Source organism: Lissotriton helveticus, chromosome 3_1 (assembly GCF_964261635.1).
Source record: "Lissotriton helveticus chromosome 3_1, aLisHel1.1, whole genome shotgun sequence".
NCBI lineage: Eukaryota > Metazoa > Chordata > Amphibia > Caudata > Salamandridae > Lissotriton > Lissotriton helveticus.
The window spans coordinates 559,471,190-559,495,203 of NC_136061.1; the positions used below are offsets into that span (position 1 = coordinate 559,471,190).

The 24,014-nt window shown below is 46.5% G+C and overlaps 1 protein-coding gene across 1 annotated transcript in view; it reads left to right on the forward strand.

The window, feature by feature from the left end:
• The window catches only part of NCKAP1 (NCK associated protein 1), a 577,107-nt gene that overhangs the window by 246,005 nt on the left and 307,088 nt on the right, over positions 1-24,014 (forward strand). Inside the window, exon 13 of the mRNA XM_078680487.1 lies at positions 23,092-23,224. Coding sequence (XP_078536613.1) covers positions 23,092-23,224 — 133 coding nt within the window. The remainder of the gene's footprint in view (positions 1-23,091; positions 23,225-24,014) is intronic.

A 24,014-nucleotide genomic window follows, 5' to 3' on the forward strand; every position in this document is an offset into this window, starting at 1 on the left:
TTTTCCAAGATCTAGCGCCCTCCACCATGGTGCGTCAACAGCTTCTGAGACCCGTTACCACCAAGCTACGAGAAGAAAACATACTGTATTGTTGGACATTCCCTTTTGGGCTTGCTTTTGACTATAAGAACAAGGCGCACCATGTGTCCATTCTGACTGAGGGTCTCCGCCTCTTGGGCCTTCCACGTCCAGAAAATGAAGGCGCCACAGGATCCATAACCGATCCAGCCAGGATCCCTAACCGAGCCAGGTCCTGGAGCCTCTGGGAGGCTCCAGGACCTGGTGCACGAAGGCGCTACCAGATAATCATACTTGATTGGCCACTCTCAATTTTTGATTCGGCCCTAGCGGTCTCGGGACTGAGAGACCGCCCGTTGGCTGTGACCCACTGGAACCCTGTGGAGTCGAGGTGCACATGCCCTTTTGAGTGGGTGACAAGCTGCAGCAGACGCTTATCAGTGACACTGAGGTTTTTGTTTTTCTTCCTCCTTTTGAACTGATTTCTAGCTTCTCGACGCACGGCAGTCGGGGGGTACGGGCCTTGTCTGTATCACCTGGAATTCTTCTATCTTTTTTTTAGAAGACTCTCAAGCCAAAAGCCCGTTGGCAGCACGGCTCACATTTTTGGGGAATTATTGGGGGTTTTGTTTGGGGTGGGTTCCTGGTGGTGGTGTAGGGGCTTCACGGGTTTTAAGCTTCTACTGCGACATGCAACATGAAAGGTGGGGGTACAGTGTGACACGCAGGTTTCAGGGGGGTACTGAGCTTCTTTGACAGACATAGCGGCTACTACACCCACAGGGAGATTGTGATCCAAAAGGGGAGGGAGGGAGGTACAGCATGCCGATGGTCTCCATAGCGTCCTGGAACGTCAAGGGTTAGAATTCACCTAAAAAACGCCAGAGAATCTGGAAGTATCTCACGAAGTGTCGATTTGAGGTGGTTGCTCTCCAGGAGACTCACCTCAAAAAATCCAAGTTCACTAGGCTTCGCCACAGAACATACCCCTTAATCTATATGTCCTCCGCTGGTACTAAACACAATGGAGTGGCCTTGCTCTTTCATTGCTCCTCCAAGTTTCAACCAGAAACCACCAAGACAGATCGGGAGGGTAGAATCATAATATTCAGGGGGAGACTGCGGGGCACTCTCTGCACATTTATTTCCTTCTATGCACCCAACTCGGGCCAGACGACATTCCTATCTAATGCACTAGACTTGATAAGTGGCTTTGCGGAAGGGCCGGTGATCCTACTAGGAGACTTCAATCTGACTTGGCATGACTCCTTGGATAGTTCACATTCCAAGAGGGCGACTGCCAACAGCTTCTCCAAATGGGTCAAAAGGAAAATACATACCCTGGGCTTATGCGAGGCCTGGCGGACAGTACATCCCACCACCAAAGACTGCACATATTTCTCGCATGTTCACCAGGCCTACTCCAGGATTGACTATATCTTCATTAGCCAGGCACTAGTGGGGCCCCTGCAGGCCGCGCAGATCTTGCTGATTTCCGTTTCAGACCTTGTATCGATTAGTCTGACCTGGCCTAGACCTAAATCTGGCGCCTCGAGATGGTGCTTCCCGGCAGAGATTACACAAGACAAAACCTTTCGCGAGGAACTGAGGGCCTCCATCGTCTAATACTTTACCCGTAACATCCCACAGGCCACTTCCCCGCAGAATAACTGGGACGCTTTTAAAGCGGTGCTGAGGTGCAAATTTATCCAACTTAATTCGATCCTAAACCAGCAAAGGGAAAAGAACGCATCGCCCTCGAAAGAAAACTCTAAGTCGTTGAAAAGGCACATAAGGAGACACCCATTCGGGCACTGCAGCGACAACTCACAGCGGTAAAGGGCAAACTACGCACCATTTACAATAATAGGGTGAGTATACACTGCTCAAGCTGCGCCAGACATCATATGCCCAAGACGACAAGGTAGGCTCCCCCTTAGCGCGCCAACTCAGAGCGAAGAGGTAATGCGGGAATCATTGGAGTTATCTGGGATAGGGAGGGCCAGCTCACCTACTCGGATGATATTAAGGCTAACATCTTTGGCGACTTCTATGGGCAACTACCATGGTACACCTCCAGGCAAGGATATACAACAACTCTATTTAGATTCAGTGCACCTCCCGAACATTTCCCCAGCAACTGTGGAATCCTTAGATGAGCCTATTACCTCAGAGGAGGTCAGACAAGCCATCTCGAGCCTCAAACTTCATAAAGCCTCGGGACCAGATGACCTTACGGCACAGTTTTAAAAATGCTTTGCTTCCGAACTCATTCCCCACCTCACTGAGTTATTCCGGGTGATCGCAGCAGATGCCAGGGTTTCTACGTCCATGTCTGAGGCGGTGATATCTGTCATTCCCAAACTGGGGAAAGACCCCCACCTCTGCGCCTCGTACAGGCCCATAGCCTTTCTTAACCTTGACGCGAAGATTTATTCCACGATTTTAGCCACCAGGCTGGAGGACCTCATGCCCACACTAGTCCACCCTGATCAATCAGGCTTCATAAAGGGATGGCAAACACATGACCACATCCGACGCACCATACACCTCATTGAGAAAGTGTCCAAATTTAATCTTCCCGCTATACTGGTGGGTCTAGATGCCGAAAAAGCCTTTGACAGGGTGGACTGGTCATTCCTCTTCTTAGTCATGTGGAAATTTGGCTTTGGAGAAGCATTCCTCAACATGGTCAGGGCCAACTACCAATGCCCGCAATCCCCGAGTGTTGGTCAATGGCAATGCATCCTCCCCCTTTGTCCTTAGCAGAGGTACACGGTAGGGTGCCCTCTTTCCCCCCTCTTATTCGCTCTCAGCATGGAACCCCTCGCAGTAAGTTTCCGGGCCAACAAAGTGATCCTGGGAATACGTTTTAGCGGCACTGACCATAAAGCGTCCCTCTTCGCAGATGATATCCTGCTTGCGCTCATGTAACAAGCCTCCTCACTCCAGGAAATACAGGAGGAACTGAGGCGCTTTGAATTAGTGTGCAGGTTTCAAGGTCAACCTATCCAAATCCTCCATATTTAACCTCATGGTCCCCACCGACGAGGCGACCATATTGAAAGGCCAGACGTTCTTGCAATGGGCTAAACACTCCATCTTAAACTTGGGTGTCCACTTCACTCCTAAGATTAGGGATCTTTACAAGGCCAATTACCCCCCACTCGTGGCTCCGCTTCAGCAGGACTTTAAGGGATGGAAGCCACTTTACATCTCATGGCTCCGACGGATCAACGCTATTAAAATGACAGTTCTTCCCAAACTCTTGTCTCTTCCAAGCTTTACCTATCGAACTGGACCGCAATCTCTTGCCGTGCCTGTGTACACTGGTTACCAAATTCATATGGCAGAGGGGTAGGGCTCGCTTCCATTTTCACGTGCTGAGGCGACCTAGGAATGAGGGGGGAGTGGGGTTACCAGACTTCGCACTATACCACCAAGCGGCACAATTACGGGTGGTGACAGAATGGTCAGCAAGGGAGTCTAACAAGCACTGGCTCCACATGGACAGGTCAATTGTGGGTCGATTCATTTGGGATGTCCTGTGGAAGCCAAAGAAAGATCGAACGGCAAAAACCTATATAAGAACCCCCACATGCACCACCTTGACAGTCTGGGATCAAATCACGAGGAGGGAGGGTAGGACCACATTTCCTTCACCATACCCCCCGATCCATTTCAATCCGGCATTCCCACCGGCGATGCGTGAAGGGCCCTTTGATTATTGGAAGGAGTGAGGCTGCCTGAAACTTTCCGACCTGTTCCATAACTATGACGTCCTGACCTTTGAAAGCTGTAAAAGAGAGTTTTTGGTCCCCCACACCAAGTACTATTTCTAGCTCCAGTTCAAACACTGGGTTTCTTTGCCGCACATAAGAGAGGCTGCTACTAGAAAGCTTACGGCTATGGAAAGACCGGTAGTTCATAAGGCAGGCTCGATGAAAGGTGCAATTTCCTCGTTATATACTCTGTTATTGACTACAGTACATAACCCCCGGGCAGGCTACATCTCCTTTGGCGTGATATCACTGAGGAGGAGTTAAAACACGTTTGGTGCAGCATCACTTAACACAACAAGTCTGTGGCTTTCAGGGAGGCACACTACAAGACACTGCTAGATTGGTATCTTTACCCCACCAAGCTAATGTGGATTTTCCCTGACAGCTCAGATCTCTGCTGACGGGGGTGTGGGTTGCGGGGAGACTTCCGACACATCTGGTGGGACTGTCCAGGTATTCGGCCTTTCTGGGAGGAAATCCTTTCACATATCAAAGATATGCTGGGGTACCCCATTTCGACCACCATTGAGTGGGCACTATTGGGTATTAGGGAACCGGCTTTGGAACACCAAACGAAAGCCAATAAGGCGATTATGTGGCCTTGTGAGGGGGCGGCGAAACTTAAGATAGCGGCCGCCTGGAAAAAGTCAGAAACACCAGCGACGTTGTTGTGGCATGCCCTTTTCTGGAGAATCCTCTCGTTGGAACGCCTCACAGACCTCTTCAGAGATGATTACAAGACTTTTGAACTTAAATGGGTCTCAGTAGTCACCTATCTCCCAAGGTCTACCTTCCACGGTATGTCCTCCTTCCATAAGGGTTATGCAACTTTTCCAACCCTAACCTGCTTCACAGTGAAACTGGATGATATATTCCACACACCCAATTCTATAGAGACATCTTGCTGCCCAATACTACACCATGCGACACCACCACCAGGGAAGAGGAAGGGGGAGTTGGGAGAGGGGGTTATATTTTCACATTCTTGTTTGAGAACTTCCTCTAAAAACATGTCATTTCAAAACAGGCATCTTTTCCATTGTATGTGGGGCCTTGTATGGTCCCTGGGACATATGAATCTGAGCTTTTATTAGGTGTATGCTTTCAACATCGGGGCCTGCACACTCTACGGTACAAATGCGATTATTTTTGATCTATGATGCTCAATAAAAAGAATTTTTACAAAAAAAGAAGGTCAAAAAGTAAACCAGTTGCAGGTGGATTTTCATGGTGCTTAAAATCTGTTATGAACAAGCAGGTTATCCACAAGTGGGTTTTAGAACTCAGTCAGCTAGTTTAAGGCTATTACTTGGGCCGTTTAGAAAGGGGTTTCAGTTGAGGCAATATGTGAAGCTGTTACCGCTTAACTCGTCTTGCTGTCCTTTCCAAGTCATTACTGTTTAAATGCTCACATGAGAATGGAGTTCAGTTTGATATCTGTGCTTCATAGCTTCCTTGTGTAAGTTTCTTGTGGTCTTCTATCAAAACATCTTCCCTTGATCACTATTTGAGTGATTATCTAAGCAAGCCACCTATCCATTATCAGAACAACTTTGGGAATTGTTATGCACTTTTCACCTCCCCTCCTGGAGTAAGTAAGGGGAGTGGTTTTGTATTTTCTTTGTTTTTAGTTTCCACTAATATCCATGTAGAACATAAAAACTAGTTCGAGGCATGTGGGCTGCTGAATTCATATCTATAGCATAGATCGCCGCCTAATGTTGGGTCCGGATGATTGCACATTGTTGTCCTGGAAGAGTCTTCGAAGTATCACGAGATAGGTGGCTCCTCCCCTGGACTACAGTGCGCATGGGCATCGACTCCATCCTCAGATTGTTTTTTTCCGCCATTAGGTTCGGATGTCCTTTCGTTATCTCCAGTCGGAATAAACTTTAAACCTTCGAGGCCCAAGGCCTTTTTCTCTATACGTCGGTATTGTTTGCGTTCGGTGCCCCGGTTCGGCTCCAACTCGGCGAGTTGGATTTCCAGGGCGTCCCGTGACTCTTAAGTTATCGAGGCCCAGTCGACGCAGCAAGACCCTCGGAGACGCAACATGGAACGGAGCCCGTTCAAGAAGTGTCCCGTGTGCGGATCCAAGTACCCACACATCGACGTCCACCCGGTGTGCAACAAGTGCCTGTCGCCGGACCACAATGAAGCAAGCTGCATGGCTTGTTCAAAGTTTCGTTCGACTAAGACTCTGCGGCTTCGGCGCGTGGCGCGCATGGCGGCCCGGCAGTCGGCCCCGGCACCAGTGGACATCTTCGATGACGAAGAAGCAGACTGACAGGAAGTTCGACTGCAGATTTCACCTCCGACGGTAGACGTCGAATGCGAATACGACGCGGAGGTCGAAGGCCTCGATGTTGAAGACGTCGTCAGAGAGGTAGGAGACGACGATGAGGCCTATGGGGCCATGGAAGATAGCTCAGAGGAAGAGCTATGCCCCGTTCGGACTTTAACAAAGGCTCAGGTCGAGGGATCGCCAGTCGGCCTTACCCAAGACCCTATACCAGCATCCACGGCCCCGCCTTCTGGCCTGGCTACGGACACATCGGCAGAGCCGCCATTGCCAAAACCGAAACCGAAACTGAAACCATCAGTATCGACTACCACAAAGATGGCAGAGGCGCCATCGAAACCGAAGACGTCTGCTCCCCCATCGACGCAGTCTTCTTCCGAGGTGTCGAAGCGGTCGGCGCAAAAGAACGTAGCCGACCCGGTCAAGGTGCTGAAGGTGGTCAAGGTGGTCGAACCGAAGCTAAAGAAGGCCGGCGGCTCGGAGCCGAGACAGACCGTCGCACCGAAGCCACAGAAGACCATCGAACCGACAGCTACCAAGGCCATCGGGCCGAAGGGCGGCACACCAACGCCAGTGGTCAAGGCCGCCGCTCCAACGCCGGCGCCGGCCATGTCTACGGACACGGATAGAGGTCGTGGCACACGGAAGGAGGATGCTCCGACGCCTCGCTCCGAGAAGCAGAAGTCTACGGCGCTCAGGTCTTCCCCTGGTGTGAAGCCATCCGCTTCCTTTACGAAGCAGGTCTCGGACTCCCTCAAGCGAATTAGAGACAAAGCTTCATCGTCGGATCCGAAGACACCTTCCGCCGCAAAGCCCGTTGTCTCAACGCCAAAGACTTCGGCGCCGATCCTCTTCACGCTGCCGCCGAAGGTGGCACCAAAGGCCTTCGCGCCCCGCTCGGTGCCCAAGGACTCTGGGGTATCGAAGCCGGCTCCACAATATTTGTTGGATGAGCAGACAGAGCATTTTATCGATGCCGACACCGGAAAGCTTACGCTTTACAGGCGGAAAGTCACAGCAACGCAGCCTTTGGAGTCGTATACCATTCCTCTGAAGCGCAAGAGGCCTGCTCCATATTCCATGGTCTTGGTCGAACCACTTGTTCCACAGTCCCACAGGATTGCGACACCCTCACCCACTTATTCTGAGGGAGAGGATGCAGGAGAGCTGGACGAAGAGTATAACTTCCCAGCTCACACAGAGTCTGATGAGCAACAGGACTCCTGGATAGGGGCTGGTGACCAAGGGGATCAGCACACAGTCCATGACCCTCAACTGTACACTGTTAAGACTTCTCCCACAGAGGATTCTGCGGCATTTAATGCCTTGATTGAACGAGCAGCCAAGAACCACGATGTGGAACTACATGCTGACCCTGTGGATGTGGACTTCCTATTTGACACTTTTTCAACGGCCGAAAAGACTGTCAAGACTCTTCCTATGCTAAAGGGGGTCCTTAAACATGCTGCGGACATCTTTAAAGACCCTACACGGTCCAGGGTGGTCAACCCTAGAATCGAAAAGAAATACAGAGCGGCACCTGGCGATCCTACCTATATCAAGGGCCAGTTGCCATTGGACTCTTTGGTAGTTTCTAATGCCCGCAAAAGGGCGAATTCGCAGACCACCGGTGACGCTCCTCCCCCGGACAAAGAGTCGAAAGTGCTGGAGGCATCTGGAAAGAGAGTAGCAGCTCAAGCAGCCAATATCTGGCGTATAGCAGACACGCCGGCGCTCTTGGCACGTTACGACAGGGCACACTACGACACACTAGAGACCCTATTACAACATCTACCAGACCAATATAAAGAGGCAGGGGAGATGCTTATCCAAGAAGGGAAGCTCATCACTAATGCTTCCATTAAGTGCGCCCTAGACGTTGCGGACACTGCCGCCAGAGCAATCAATACCAGTGTAATGCTTAGAAGGCAGGCATGGCTCAGAATCTCAGGTTTTAAGCCAGAAATCCAAGCTACCATCCTTAACCAGCCGGTGGACCCTGACAGGTTATTTGGTCCAGAGGTGGATACCACCCTAGAAAAGATCAAGAAAGATACGGAAACTGCCAAGTCCATGGGAGCTCTCCAATCCCAACAGTTTCGAGGAAACACTTTTCGTCGCTCAGGCAATCGAGGTGTTAACAGAGGGCAGATGTCACAGCAGACACAGTTCAATAAAGGTGGGGCGCAATCCTCGTACACTAAGCAGAGTAGAGGAGGATATCGGGGCAACAGCACCAAAGGCAGAGGCAGGGGCAACAGCAACTCCCGTTCCTCTGCCACCAACAAACAGTGACTCCCTGTCACTGCCCCCCGACCATCCAACACCTGTCGGGGGGAGACTCCAGCACTTCCTGCCAGTCTGGAAATCCATCACCACAGACAGGTGAGTCAGGAAGCTTATCCAGTTCGGCTATTGTTTGGAGCTCACGTCCACTCCACCCAACTTACCACCAAAGCACCGTCCTATGTCAGCGCAGCATTTGCACTTATTGCAGCAGGAGGTTCTTGTCATGCTGCAAAAAGGCGCGATAAAGCTCGTGCCAGTGGAGGAAGAAGGCACAAGGGTGTACTCCCTGTACTTCTTAATCCCAAAGAAGGACGGGTCCCTCAGACCTATTCTGGACCTGCGGCCCCTAAACCAGTACATTCTCTCAGAACACTTCCACATGCTAACGCTGCAGCAGGTTCTTCCATTGTTAAATCAGGGAGACTTCCTCGCAACCTTGGATCTCAAAGATGCTTACTTTCACATCCCACTCCATCCCTCCCACAGGAAATACCTCAGGTTCACCATCCAGAACAGGCATTACCAATTCAAGGTCCTTCCTTCGGGGTGACCACAGCCCCCAGGGTGTTCACGAAATGTCTGGCGACGGTGGCGTCGCACCTCAGGAGACAAAACGTCCACGTCTATCCTTATCTGGACGACTGGCTTGTTCAAGCAAAGTCAGCCCAGCAGTGCGCCGCCGACATGTCCCACACCATTCATCTCCTTCACGGTCTGGGCTTCTCACTAAACTATCCGAAGTCGCACCTTCAGCCAGCACATGTGCGGCAGTATCTGGGCGCGACCATAGATACTCAGGCAGCCACGGCTCAGCCAAATTCAGTGAGGATCCACAACATCCAGTCGCTCATCCAGAAGTTCAGGCCGCAACACTCCCTTCCAGCACGAGTGTTCATGCAGTTGATAGGCATGATGGCCTCCTGCATCTTCATAGTCCCGCACGCGGGGTTGCATATGCGTCCGCTCCAAGAATGCTTGGCACATCAGTGGACTCAGGCTCAAGGACAGTTGAACGACCTAGTGTTGGTGACCGGTCGGGCATACAGCTCTCTGCATTGGTGGAATCCACACAACCTTTGCAAGGGCCGACCGTTCCAAGAGCCTGTGCCACAGATTACCCTGACGACGGACGCATCTCTCCAGGGATGGGGGGCTCATGTGCTCCACTACACGGTGCAGGGACTATGGACGACGCAGCAGCAGAAGATGCACATCAACTATCTAGAACTGATGGCGATCTTCATGGCGCTCAAGTCCTTCAAAGTACATCTGTGCAACAAGGTCGTGTTGATCCGGACGGACAACATGACGGCCATGTACTACATCCAAAAGCAGGGAGGTACACACTCTCCACAGTTGTCTCATCTGGCTCAGAGCATGTGGAAGTGGGCCATTCAGAGGAACATCTTCCTCATGGCAGAACACCTCCCGGGCAAGGACAATCAGATGGCGGATCTGCTCAGCAGGTACAGCCATCAGATGCACGAGTGGGAGTTACATCCATCTGTACTCCGCCCGTACTTCCAGCAGTGGGGTCATCCAGAGATAGACCTGTTTGCCACGAGGGAAAACGCAAAATGCCAAAGCTTTGCCGCCAGGTTCCCTCCTCCACAGTCGCAAGGCAATGCGATATGGATGAACTGGTCAGGCAGATTTGCGTACGCTTTTCCCCCAGCATCTCTCATACCGCTGGTGGCAAGAAAGCTGAAGCAACACTCAATGACGCTCACCCTGGTTGCTCCAACGTGGGCACGCCAACCATGGTACACCACGTTTCTAGAACTCTCCGTGGTACCGCATCAAAGGCTGCGCCTCACGCCCAGGCTCTTGACGCCGAACCATGGCGACATTCAGCATCCAGATCCGCAACAGCTCAATCTGGCGATCTGGCTCCTGAGGTCTTAGAGTTTGGCTACCTTGATTTGCCTCCTGAATGCATGGACATCATCCGGGAGGCAAGGAAGCCCACTACCAGAGCTTGCTATGCAGCAAAATGGAAGCGGTTTGTCATTTACTGTACTGAACACAATGTCAGCCCACTAGATGCGACCATTCCTGATATCATCTGCTATTTGTTACATCTTTACAAATGCAATCTAGCATATGCTTCCATTCGGATACACTTATCCGCCATAGCGGCTTATCTTCAAAACAGGCAGCATCTCTCTGTTTTCAGGGTGCCTGCCATTAAAGCTTTTCTAGAAGGGCTAAAGCGGGTCATTCCTCCTAGGACCCCGCCAGCTCCTGTGTGGAACCTCAATGTGGTCCTCACCAGATTGATGGGCCCACCTTTTGAGCCTCTACATTCATGTGAGATTCAGTTCTTAACGTGGAAAGTGGCTTTTCTCATTGCCATCACGTCTTTACGGCGTGTTAGTGAGCTACAGGCGCTCACAGTACAAGAGCCATTTATCCAAATTCATTCTAACAGGGTGGTGCTGCGCACTAACCCCAAGTTCCTTCCTAAGGTGGTGTCGCAGTTTCATGTTAATCAAACCATCGAACTGCCCGCATTCTTTCAGAACCCTGAGACAGTGGCAAAAAGAATGCTCCACACGCTTGATGTCAAAAGAGCGTTAATGTACTACATTGACAGAACCAAAGACTTTAGAAAGACACAACAGCTTTTTGTTGCCTTCTCAGCACAGCACAAGGGCAACCCCATCTCCAAAGCAGGTATAGCCAGGTGGATCGTTAAGTGTATTCAGATTTGCTATCACAAGGCTAAGCGCACTTTAACGGTCCCCCCCAGGGCCCACTCCACCCGTAAGTTGGGGGCCTCTATGGCTTTCCTTGGTAATATCCCTTTGGAAGATATTTGTAGAGCAGCCACATGGTCTACACCACATACCTTTACTAAACATTACTGTGTAGACGTGCACTCCAAGCAGCAGGCCGCTGTGGGGCAGGCTGTTCTTAAGACACTATTTCAGACTTCTGCAGCTGGCACAGGCGGCCGCCGTTAATGGAGGGACTGCTATGTATTCTATGCTATAGATATGAATTCAGCAGCCCACATGCCTCGAACTGAATATGCTACTTACCAGTATGCATCTGTTCTTGGCATGTAGGGCTGCTGACATTCATATCGCCCGCCCTCCTCCCCGGCGCCTGTAGCGGCTGCAGACTTTTCTTGCATTTACTCTTCGGCATGGCCATCGCTTTTACTATTACACTCCATCTTCGCCACAATGGCTAAAAACAATCTGAGGATGGAGTTGATGCCCATGCGCACTGTAGTCCAGGGGAGGAGCCACCTATCTCGTGATACTTCGAAGACTCTTCCAGGACAACAATGTGCAATCATCCGGACCCAACACTAGGCGGCGATCTATGCTATAGATATGAATGTCAGCAGCCCTACATGCCAAGAATAGATGCATACTGGTAAGTAGCATATTCATTTAAGCAGATCTGAGATCACTGGCCTCGGTACGCCATATATTGGATGTGTAATGCCACCAATGTTTGAGTTTTTCAGGCCTGCAATCGTATTAATGCAGAATCAACTGGTACTGAATTGGGTTGGTATAAGGACTTTGTGGAAAGAAGTAATTCCTTCAGAATGAACATTAACAAAGCTAAGTAACTTGTTCCTTTGCTTACCCAAAGAACTGCCATACCAAGAACAACAAGCATTGGCATAGCCAATAGGTCTCGCTTTTGGGATCTTATAAGTATTTAGTTATGCAGCACAATATACTTGGTGCAACAATATCAACTGTTGCATGGCTAAACACTTATAAGGTCCCAAAGGCAAGACCTATTGGCTATGCCAATGCTTGTGTTTTTTTGCTCTCCGCTGCCTAGGCGAGACCTAAAAAAAACAAAAAACTTTACAGGCTGGGCTACCATTGGGGGAGGAGGCAGAGAAAACAGGGATTTAGTTAACACAACTCCCGCTCACCAATGAATAACAGTATGATTGCCATGTTTTTTATAATGCTATTTTGGAATGTAGTATTTTAACACTTCTGCATTATGTAATGTGATTCTGTAGATGCCTTTGGGTATTTTAGCATATACTGAAACTTTTATGTTCCAACAATATTAATGTTTTTAATTCCAAGAACTAACCCACATAATCTCGTATTCGGACCTCAGCCACATTGGGCCACCTTTCTTCAGAGAACTCTGTAGTTCTGAGTTGCATGTTTGACACTGCATGCTTGCTAGCGTACAGCATATTTCATAAATTTCCCTGTGCTTATTTAGTTTGGAAAAACCTGGGGAAATTCGCCTTGGGAACCGAGTCAAAAAGAGGAAAACCTTGCTGGTGACCGTGTGTGAAATTCAATGCCGCTCGTTATTCCCAATCCTGGGTAGGAAAACCTGGAATGTATCGGGAAAAACCTCTTCGGGGAATAAACAGCATTGGGCAGAAACGTATTTACGCGGGCATATTTACTGTACCAGAACATAACGCTATCTATATTTATGGTCAGAGTGTGAGAAAACAGGACATGCTAAAATGTTAAGGAGAGTAAAACACATTTGGCGCAAAAGCCCCGGAGTGTTAGCTCCGATATATTACATCAACATGAACCGCCATTCGAATCTGTTTTCCATACTGTTTCCCCTGATGCTTCGGTTTATATCTTGCTATAAATCAGCATCTTTAAAGGGCACCCCGGAGATTATGCTAATTGCACCTGCAGCCATGCAAATAAAATCTTCTCCCTCCTGAGCTGTTCTTCTTTACTAAGCAGCAGTTACAGCACAATTAACAGGGAGAAAGCGCTTTCTTCAACTAGCCTCCATTTATGCATTTCTAATTACGTTGGGCTTACTGCAGTGTGCGCAGAAATACTAAATGTGTTATGGCTTGAAATACCAACAGAGAACAACATAATTTCCCACCAAGGGCCTGTTAATGATTGAAAAGGGATAAAAAATGTCAGCAGCTATTGCTTTCAGGTGGCTTGTCTTCTGCTGAGAAGTGTCTCTTCGTACCCGTTAATGCGGCCTGTTCAGACACTTACAGGGAATTAGCCACATATTTCTGCATAACGCAAAGCGCAATACCGTTCTCCTTCATCATTCAAAATAACACTTCGAAACGCGAACAGTAGCTTCCAAGAAATAGTGTCTCGTATGGCAGAGCTTTCTCTTCAGTGGAAAATGAATAACACTTTTTGTAAAGTGAAGTAAATCTGCATAATGTTAAATTTTACACAGTGCCTTGATTCACAGAATGTTACTGTACTTTTACAGTCATCGGCCAGGCGCATTTCGAAGAACCACGAAAAAATGAGGCCTTGAGGAAATTGCAGTTCAAACTGACAGAACAAAACAAGGATATGCTTAAGTTTAAAACTGAAAGTGGGCCGCTTCACGGGCACCGTGCTCGGTTTCTTTATATATTTCTTAACTTCAACACTGAGTGCCGTGTCCTTGAAGCTTGCGCTGTGCTCAGTGCTAAAGTTAAGAAATATATAAATAAATCGAGCGCGGTGTCCGAGAAGCGGCGGCGCGCTTAGTTTCAAAGATGTGAGCAAAAGTGAAAGCAGTGCGCAACGCGGCAGGGGAGGGGCGGGGCGGAGGAGCGTTGAGAAAGCAAGGAGGAAAGACAGATGGCGCCTGATCGGGCGCTGAAAGCTGGGCACGCGTGCACGCGCTCGTGAACGCAAGCACTAGGTCAGCCGTGGTTGCACTTTTTAAAGCCCCTACTAAATGTCTCTCCGTGCAGCGCATGCGCTAGCTCAGGCGAGACCTAAAAAGGGGACTAAGCAAGTCCCTGTTTCTTGACTGGAATTCGTACATGCATGTCTTGTCTTCTCGAATGGTAAAGAAAAAAGTTAAGGTAAGCCTGTTCACCAGTCAGAGAAAAATGAGGCATGTCAAACCCGTCAACTGAGGGCGCGATTGAGTGTATTCCAAATTGCTCCTCATAGATCACAAAGGTATAGGGTGAGTTAACCTAAATCAAGAGGAAGAAAAGGGCATAGCTGCCTGCGTCGGGGCAGTACAATGGCGATTAACTTGATCCAGTGCGATCATCACAACCTCCTCTCTCAAACAATACTACACAGCCAAATCCATTGCATGAAACATATACATCAGCACCCTTTTTCACTACTCCTCAAAAGCAAAACGTATCACACAGATCAGCACAACAAGATCTTCAAAGCGCAACACCTCATAATACTTACCACCACAAAATACAAACATATACCCACCTTTCAAACCACACAAAGGAACAAACTCCAATGCCAAGCATTCTCTCTTTCACCACACCTAACACAGATACAGCAATACAGCACCTCTCTTCTAACCGCCTCCCATCCATTGGACAATTTAGAACATTACTACATGACCCACATGCTGCACCACCTTCCCTGACTCGTACACCTTCCGCCTTAAACACACGCAAAAAATATAAGCAACATGGCACACGTCACAATTTTGCTTCCCCATTTCTACTTCACAACAATGTTACACCACAAAAGCAACACAGCACTCTAACTCCCTCTCAAACACCATCTCCAACACATACACATGAAGACCCATCAAAATGCCTTCTTAGCATGCTGGATGAGGAACACGATACAGAACAGCTACACGATTGCTATCCTAATGCAGCTAATACCAGCTCTAAAAACACACTTGCTACAAACCCACACAATACCGATCACTCTTCTACCAAACAAAGTCCCACTATCACCAAAGGCCACTCACTAAACTGTCTACTAATAAATGCTCGATCCCTCTCTAAAAATAAGCATCACATCTACGACCTTCTCACCGATGCAAAACTAGACATACTATTCATAACCGAATCATGGTTGGGAGAAGATATGGCTCCAGTCCTGCATGAAGCCATTTCTCTAGGCTATCAAATAATCACCCAAAATCGTATAGCCAAAAAAGGAGGTGGTCTAGCTGTTGTGTTCAGGCAAACAATACATATCACTAAAATTGACAACATCTCCATAAAGAATTTTGAGGCTCTTCTAACAAGATGCAATCCTACACCGTCTTCCTCCTGTAACTTCCTGCTCCTTTACAGACCTCCACCTAGCAAGGCAACATTCTCAGACGCACTTCTAGACACAGATTCAAACTTGATAACAAATTCACTCCAACCTATGCGTTCTGGGTGACCTTAACATTTGGTTTGATAAACCCAATATGACCCAGCCAAAAACTATAATCACCGGCCTAGACGCATTGAACCTGCATCAGATTGTCCACAATCCGACACACATCGCTGGACATATCCTAGATGTCATTTTTGCTAATACTGAACTAGTTACCTTTCAAACTATAACTCCAGTCACATGGTCAGACCACCACTTAGTTGCCTTCCAACATAAAACAACGCTAAGCGACTCACCTAAAACTACCTTACGTCCATCCACCTATCGGTCGTGGAACAAACTCAATTTGGAACACTTGGAAACACAACTACCATCCAGTACAAATCTGAAGAGCATAAATTCTGTTCAAAATCTATACGAGTGGCTACAGGAGGCAGGATATTTTGGTCGACTGTGACGTTGAAAACAGAATTTCTTATTGTACAGGTGAGAGTACATAAGAGTGGCCTTTTGACTGAACCCTTGTTAGGTCTCGGCTAGAAGCGAGCGAAGCTCGCTCTCGCCAGAGACCTTATTGTTAACGGCTCAGCTTCCCAGGAGGACAGCACTGGCCGCGCGCGCCGATTTGTTAAGGCCACGCGCACGAGAACGCGCTCGCGGCCAGGTGCTGTCCTCCTCGAAAGCTGCCTCCCTTCCCCGTGCAGGGCGGGCCGCCGCGCTGCCTGCGGCGACCCGGAAGCATTGCCGGCCAAACAGGAAGTAGGTGCTGTCTGCACCTGGGAAAACGAGGAGACAGAAAGCATGACTGTTTTGGGTGAGCCCTAACCTGCTGGTTCTTTGGAACGGCTGCTGGGCTGCCGTTGGTGCCTCGCGCACTTGCGTGCAGTGTCCGCTCGGTGGCGCCTCCACTCAGGCCGCTGATATTTATTTGCAAACTGCGCAAGGCGGGCGAAGCTCACCCATCGCGCCTCGGAGCTCCGTGTGCGGGCTGATGCAGACCAAGGTCTCCGGAGCGTCGGGAACTGCCTGGCGGTTCAGGCGGAGGACTCGTATGCGAGTGACTCTGCCCCCAACCCTACCACCCCCCTCTGCCCAATCCTATAAGTGTACCGCGTCTCACACACCCCCTCCCAGAGCGAGCGGAGGCCGGGGCAGTAGCTGAGCCGCTCTACCCCAGCAGGGAGCACTTCAGAGATAAGGACGTTCGAAGCTTAGGGAGTTTGTCCAACTACAACTTAATCATTTGGTAACAGCGGAGTTGCCTTACTGTGTGATCCCGTTACAGTCAATGCGTCCCACTAAGACTTATCAGTAACGAACCTGTCCCCAGGTGTGACAGTTACGGGGGGGGGAGGGCGGAGTTAGGTTGCTGTCGCCCGTTTTGACAGCGGCAGTCATGCATTTCAAAAATAACAAAAATAAAGACTACACGTCGAGCAGGGGACTTACAGTAGCTTTTTAGAACGCTACCTAAACCTCGTTCTTGTTTGTATCTAGCCCTCGTGTTTATTTTCTTTTTTTTACTTGCAGCACTATTAGTATGTGCACGGTGCAGTATGGAAACGTACATATGGAATATGTCAGTGTGCATTTTTCTAATAACGCACATTGACCTGAACCCCATTCTGGCACTGTAACCTTCTTGGCAGTGAAAGTTGACGGAATGGGGGTGCGGTGTCTAGGCGGTAAAGGAAAATCCTATTATCGCTCATTGCAGTGGCCCGCTTTTTATCAACAGAAGTGTGAAAGTCTGAGTTTTCAGATCGTGACATTCAGGCTACACACAGGTCTGAGTGGGGCGTGTTTTCAAGGTACGTGTGTTTGGGTGGAGAGGTTGGAAGATATGAATGACTACAACATCCACATAAGTACACCTGCCAAGTGTAACTTTGCGAATACCTTTCAGTTATTTATAGCCCTATGAAGCGACAGCAGTGCGGCAAGAGGCGCCATATAAAATAATAATAATAATATGCATTATGATTATTGCTATTATTGTTAGTAAGACTACTAGTAGTAGTAGTGCTAGTAGGTATAGTAGGAGTAGTACTAGTAGGAGCAGTAGCAGTAGTAGTAAGCCACTGCCTCCTATGACGTGTTCATTTGCTAGTCTAGCCTCATGTTCACTAGGACAAAGGGGAATGTTGTTCAGATTACTAAAGTTAAGGTGTCTGCGCACGCTTTAGAATACTTGAGCATGTAAATATAAGATAAACGCGGCTGTTAGTGATTACACCGCTCATGTGTGTCAGTAGCTTTCTGTCTTTGGCATTGCAAAGAGGGCCATTCAAGATCCTAAACTAAGTGGGAACGCGCGCCCTTGCTAAAACACCTACGCCGAAATAATCGATCTGCGTGTAATGAATAAGGAAAACACCATACCTTGCTGCCTGATGTTGCCTGGACTGTAATCATTAATTTGAACAAAAAATGTGACTTAAAGTAGAAAAAAATACTAAATTGGACACATTCTTGTAAACACACGAAACAAGCATTTGCAAATCAATAGGTCTCACATTTGCGAGAGTTTAATCTATTGGCATTGTAAAAAACAATGCCTTTTATTTATGTTTTTAAAATCAACACATAAATAAAAGGCAATGTCATTTACAATGGCAATAGCTCAAACTCGCGCAAATGCGAGACCTATTGCATTGCAAATGCTTGTTTTTTGAGGTTGCTGTTGTGTTTCATTGGTTGTCACTTCATATTTCAGAGTTTTTTTTTATATACAAGCCAGTGGGTTACGTTTCACTACGATTTTCAGGTATTTTTTGACTAACTTACTTTTAGTACGACACGTATGATCAGCAAGCCCTTTCAACTAATACACTAAGGTGGTCCCCTTAGAGAGAATTTTGGATCCGGTTTTCTGTCTGCTCACTTTGTTTTTAACAAGATTAACCTGCACTTCACACGCAGCCATGAACCAACTATTCATTTTGATAATTATTCTGTCATGTTTACTATTTAACTGAATTTGACATGGATCCCACATGTTACTGTATCCCCCTGGATGATTATTAGGTCTTTATTTTGATATGGAACAACTGCATTGATTACGGTATATGTTTTTTAGATTTCCCCTGAAGAAGGGTGCTAATGCACCCGAAATGCATTGGGATTTACTACTGACAAGCATGTAATCCACGTTATTTGCAATTCACGAATCTGAAGCAACGGTGCTTTTGAATAAAAAGAAGCATTGGACTACGTTGGATAAATTATTTTTTGTTTCTTCATTGTACAGCATATGTATTGATGGTTTAATTGAAAACTGTTATTCTGATTGTTTTATTACATGAAGCTTAATTTTCACTAGGTATGAGTGGTTCAAGGTAGTGCAGATTCTGTCTAGAAGCAAGTTGTTCTAGCTCTCATGTTCTCTCCGAATCGGTGGTCCGGTAGACCCACCTCAGAATCAGCACACCAACTTGGAGTACTTGAGTAATTGAGAAATAGAGTATTTTTCACACTTTTTGAGTGCATTACTGCTGTGTATGCGCACATTACAGGAAGCTTTTGACATCCTGATACCACTCACAACCACACAACAGAACAAAAGAAAAAAAGCGCCTTGGAGAAACATAGAAATAAAAGACATAAAACAACAAATTAGAAAGCTGCAACGTACCTGGCTCAAAACAAACGCCAAACAAGATAAACTTCACCTACAGAAAATTAACAGATTATACAAGTCTATCAAAAAAGATAAGAAAAGGTACTATTCAGACAGAATTCAAAAAGCTAAATGTGCAAATAAAGAATTCTAAAAAATACTCAATGAATTTCGCAAACCAAATTGCCTAGAAAGAACTCATCCTGTTACTCAAGATTTCACAGACAAACTGGCAAATCATTACACGGACAAAGCAGACACATTGGAATCGTACTTAAAACAGAAACAATGCACCAGCACTACCCCTTGTACAAAACAACAATCCTAGAATGCTCTAATCAAGCCTCTCCGTTCCTTCTAACACATCTCACCCATTGAATTTATGGACCTGGTCAAAGCAAGCAAGCAGGCCTGCCGGCAGCCCTTCTGACCCCTGTCCGCCACAAACTTTCAAGACAATTCTTTTAACAACCTCTGCTGACACTGCAGCAAGAAGAATAACCAATGATTCCTTAACTACTGGAATATTTCCAGAAGAACTCTAAAAGTCATACATACGCCCTTTACTGAAGAAAACAAACTTGGACCTGCTGAACCCTGACAACTACAGACCCATTACAAATGGTCTGTTCCTGGGCAAACTGATAGAAAGAGCAGCGTTCGCCCAGGTGTCACAATTCATTGAAGAGAATGACATACTTTCAGACTTCCAAACAGAATTCTGTCCGGGAAGAGGCACTGAATCTGCCCTCTTAGCCATCTGGGATGACCTGAAGAATACAGTTGACCGCAACGGGTTGCTGCGCTACTCCTCTTGGACCTCTCAGCTGCCTTTGACACGGTTGACCATGACACTCTGAAACAAAGACTCTATGAAGCCGGCATAGAGGGAACTGCTTTAGACTGGATAGCGTCCTACCTTCGAAACAGAACTAATGTCATCCATACCCCACCTTTCTCGTCCAAACCATACTCCACAAAAGCAGGGGTCCCTCAAGGTTCTATCATCTCGCCCATGCTTTTCAACATCTACATGAAGTCATTACCAGTACTGACCAATAAATTTCATCTCACGTGCTAAAACTATGCAGATGACTCGCAAATACTCCTTCAACTGGAATGCCCCAAAGACATTGGAAAATCACTAATTTTCAGCTGTCTCAGAGCCGTGGATCAGTGAATGGCCTGGAGCCATCTCAAATTGAATGCTTCAAAAACTGAAATACTCACGTGTGGCGATTGGAAACATTACAACCCGCTTGCAGCATGGCCTGATGAACTGGGATCACTGCCTAAAGTATCGAAGGAAGTAAGAAACCTCGGAATGACCATGAACTGAAAGCTGTCGATGAATGCCCAAGTGGATAAACTAGCAAGATCAAGCTTTGCTACTATAAAGACGCTGCGACTAATTTTCCCTCATTTAGGATTTCCACACAAGGTCCAAGCTACCATCTCCCTTGTTCTGTCCAAACTAGATTATGCCAATAGCCTCTACCACAGAACACCTTTAATGACCATGAAAAGACTACAACAGATTCAGAACTCGGCTGCCAGACTACTCTTGCATATCAAACGGCGAGACCACATCTCCCCTGCCTTGAAAGCCCTGCGTTGGTTACCGGTTGCCAGAAGATCCACGTTCAAGCTGCTTTGTATCACCCACAAAGCAATACATGGAATGGGACCGCTCTTCATCAGGAATAAAATCACCAAACACATTCAACAAAGGAAACCTCCGCTCTAAAGGAGCATCTCGCCTCAAAATCCCACCATACAAGAAAAAAACCATGGGTGGCACATCCTTCTCTGTTCAAGCAGCAATACTATGGAACTCTTTACCCCCCAACATAAGGTCCACCGACAACCACCTTATCTTCAGAAAACTACTCAAGATTTGGCTCTTCCCCACATAAGCACCATACGGAAATAGAAATTGACAGCATATCCCTTTGTATACAAGCATTTTTTTTCACTATAGATATGTACCTATATTTGTGTATTACTTTGTATAAACATGTAAAATAATTATGTTGTTGAGAGAAAAAATAATAATAAATAAATAAAAATCATCTTTGGTCTACATCTACATACTTCCATTGTGCATCTATGTACCTTCCATGTACTTGGATCTGCTTGTCTGTTACTTTTCTCCTGAAAAAGCATATCCAATGCACTATCCTATTTCTCATCCTGTGCCTCTATCAATATCTTTAATCTACATATACTTACCTCCTTTATGTATCTATATACTTCAATGTAATTATGGTTCTATATATTTATCACTTTCTTCAAATTTAGCATTTCCAATGCACTACCCTATTTCTCGGCCTATACTTCGCTCAGTACATCTTTTAGCCCAACCTTCTGACTCATCTCCAACTTCTTCTACTACTCCTTCCAATGCACTACCCTATCTCTCATCCTATACATCTATCAATATATCCTCTACATCCACTCTCTCATTTATCCCAAACCCCATACCACTACTATGATTGCCAAAATACCACTTTCTAGACTCTCTCCTACTCTACCCCTCCTTGCATCATCTGACACCACTTTTACTATACCGATCCTCTAAAACAAACCTTTCTAAAAATCTTTCCTCTGAGTCCTCCCCTCCAAAACTCCGTTTTACTCATCCAAAAGCCTCCTCCTATTGCTAAGACCTAAAAAAAAAAATCTTTCACTCTTTTTAACAGACTAACATGTTCACTTCTCAAATTCCATATTAAACTATACTATTATACTACCTAAATAACTAAATAACATATCCACTACTCAAATTACTTCATATTTATTTTTACTATACTAATTTTCAACAGTAATCCTTTATGGGTTCTGGAGTGGCGTGCTACTCGCCAGAAAAGCGATTCAACACCCATCAGGGGTAACAAGTGCTATATGAATGCACATCTTTCTTCCCCTTTTATCCCTCCACTATCCTTCTCACTCCAAGTAACTGACTAATATCCACCACTGAAATTACTTCATATTTCACCATATTAATTCACCACTAATCCTTTATAGGCTTCCTGAATAGTGTGCGTCAACAAGCGCTATATAAATACAAACCTTTGTCCTCCTCTATCCTTCTGCTATAATTCCAAATCCAAATAACTGACTAACCTATCCACCACTTAAAATCTACTTGCATGTTTCACTATACTAATTCAACACTAATCCTCTATGGGTCCCGGAGTAGCGTGCTACTCGCCGAAAAAGCGCTTCGACGCCTCGTCGGGGGTAGTAAGCGCTATTTAAATGCAATTACAATACAATACAATATGCCGTGTTCAGACTGGAGACTTGCCAATCTCGACAATATACCATCAAGTGTTCTGCGTCTAATGACACCTGCAGTTATAAAAACGCTGAAAGTCTTCTACAACAAAATATCCCAACTTTACCTGGTCACATTCATCTATTTTCCTCCTTGGCATCATAGCAGGCTTTAAGAACATATTGCCATTTAGTATAACATAATAAATGACTCCAAATTAATAAAATACATTAACATATTCAATAACTGAAAGGAAATTGTCCTCTACAATAGGTCGTGCTGCGTTGACCAGACATGGATGTATATTGAGATGCACAGTGCCATGTTTTATATATGAATCGTTCCCTTTTTTGCCTAGCGGTTCTGGCATATGCTGTATTTTAAGTACAAAAAGTTTTAACGCTGTTGACATTTGCAATAAAATATTGAAAGTGTCTGTCCAGGCATTGAAACAAAATTAACAGAAGCTATTTTATGTAGTTTTTTGTTTCTCAGTTCTTGTTGGAAACTTTTGTTGACTTGTAACATGCTAGTGGATGAAACCAGACCATTATTTAAATGAAAACATGTACGTATTGCTCACATTATATCAGATGTGATTTATTTCTGCTTGTGGTTTGTGGCACCTATCTAGGTGTTATACCAATTGTGGATTCCTTTAACAGCGGCTGGATGATAAAAAAATATTTAAAAAAAAATGCTTCATTAAAAAAAATGTTTTTTAACATTGTAACAGCTTTCTTGTTTTGCTTTCTTAGGCACATAGCTGAACTGATTTTCTATATGGAAGAACTCCGAGCACATGTACGAAAATACGGACCAGTGATGCAAAGATATTACGTACAGTATCTGTCTGGCTTCGATGCAGTAGTCCTAAATGAGCTTGTGCAGGTATAGATATTATTGAGTTTGGAAAGTTGAACAATCCCGAAAGTAATTGTGCAGTATAAAAGGTGCACTATGACAGTTTGCTTTCATATGTATAAAAACATCAACAAGAATACATTTAGTTACTTTCCTCACTTTATTGGAACATCAGAGTGCATATAGACAAATCAGCTGAGTAATTAAAAGCTGTTCCTTGCTGGCTGCTCCTATTTCCCTCCTTAAATGTAAATGTAAATGTAGCCGTACTTGAAAAGCGCACTGATACTCCTGAGTGTCCTAATACTAATACCGTGAGTTCAGCATGGCCCATCTCGGACTGGACCATATTTGAAGCTGTGGTTCCCATGAGAGTGACTGCCTCCTGTTGGTCAGTCACAACTGAGGCACAGTACATGCCTTACAAGGTTTGCATCCATCCTTCCCCCAGCCTGTAACTAGCTACTCCTTCACCCTCATGACTGGCTTTGGACCCAGGAACCAACCAGACTGACTGTCGTCTGCACAGAGTTTTAACTACCATCGGCAAGTAGTGTGACCAGAGACAGACCCAACAATGGTGCAGCCAGTGTTTGTCTGATCATCTGTGCTGGGCAAGACACCATGACACTTGCAGCACTGCAGCTAGAGACTCTGCTGCGACCCACACATTGCGACAGTCCTGTAGTGCCTCCATCCACCAGCCACACTAGTGAGACAGGCAGCAAGGTGTCCGCTGCTCAGCGGCAGAACTTACCTGACTTTTCTCCCTTTGGCAGCAATGTGGGACTTTTGCAAAGGAAGCATGACAGTTAAA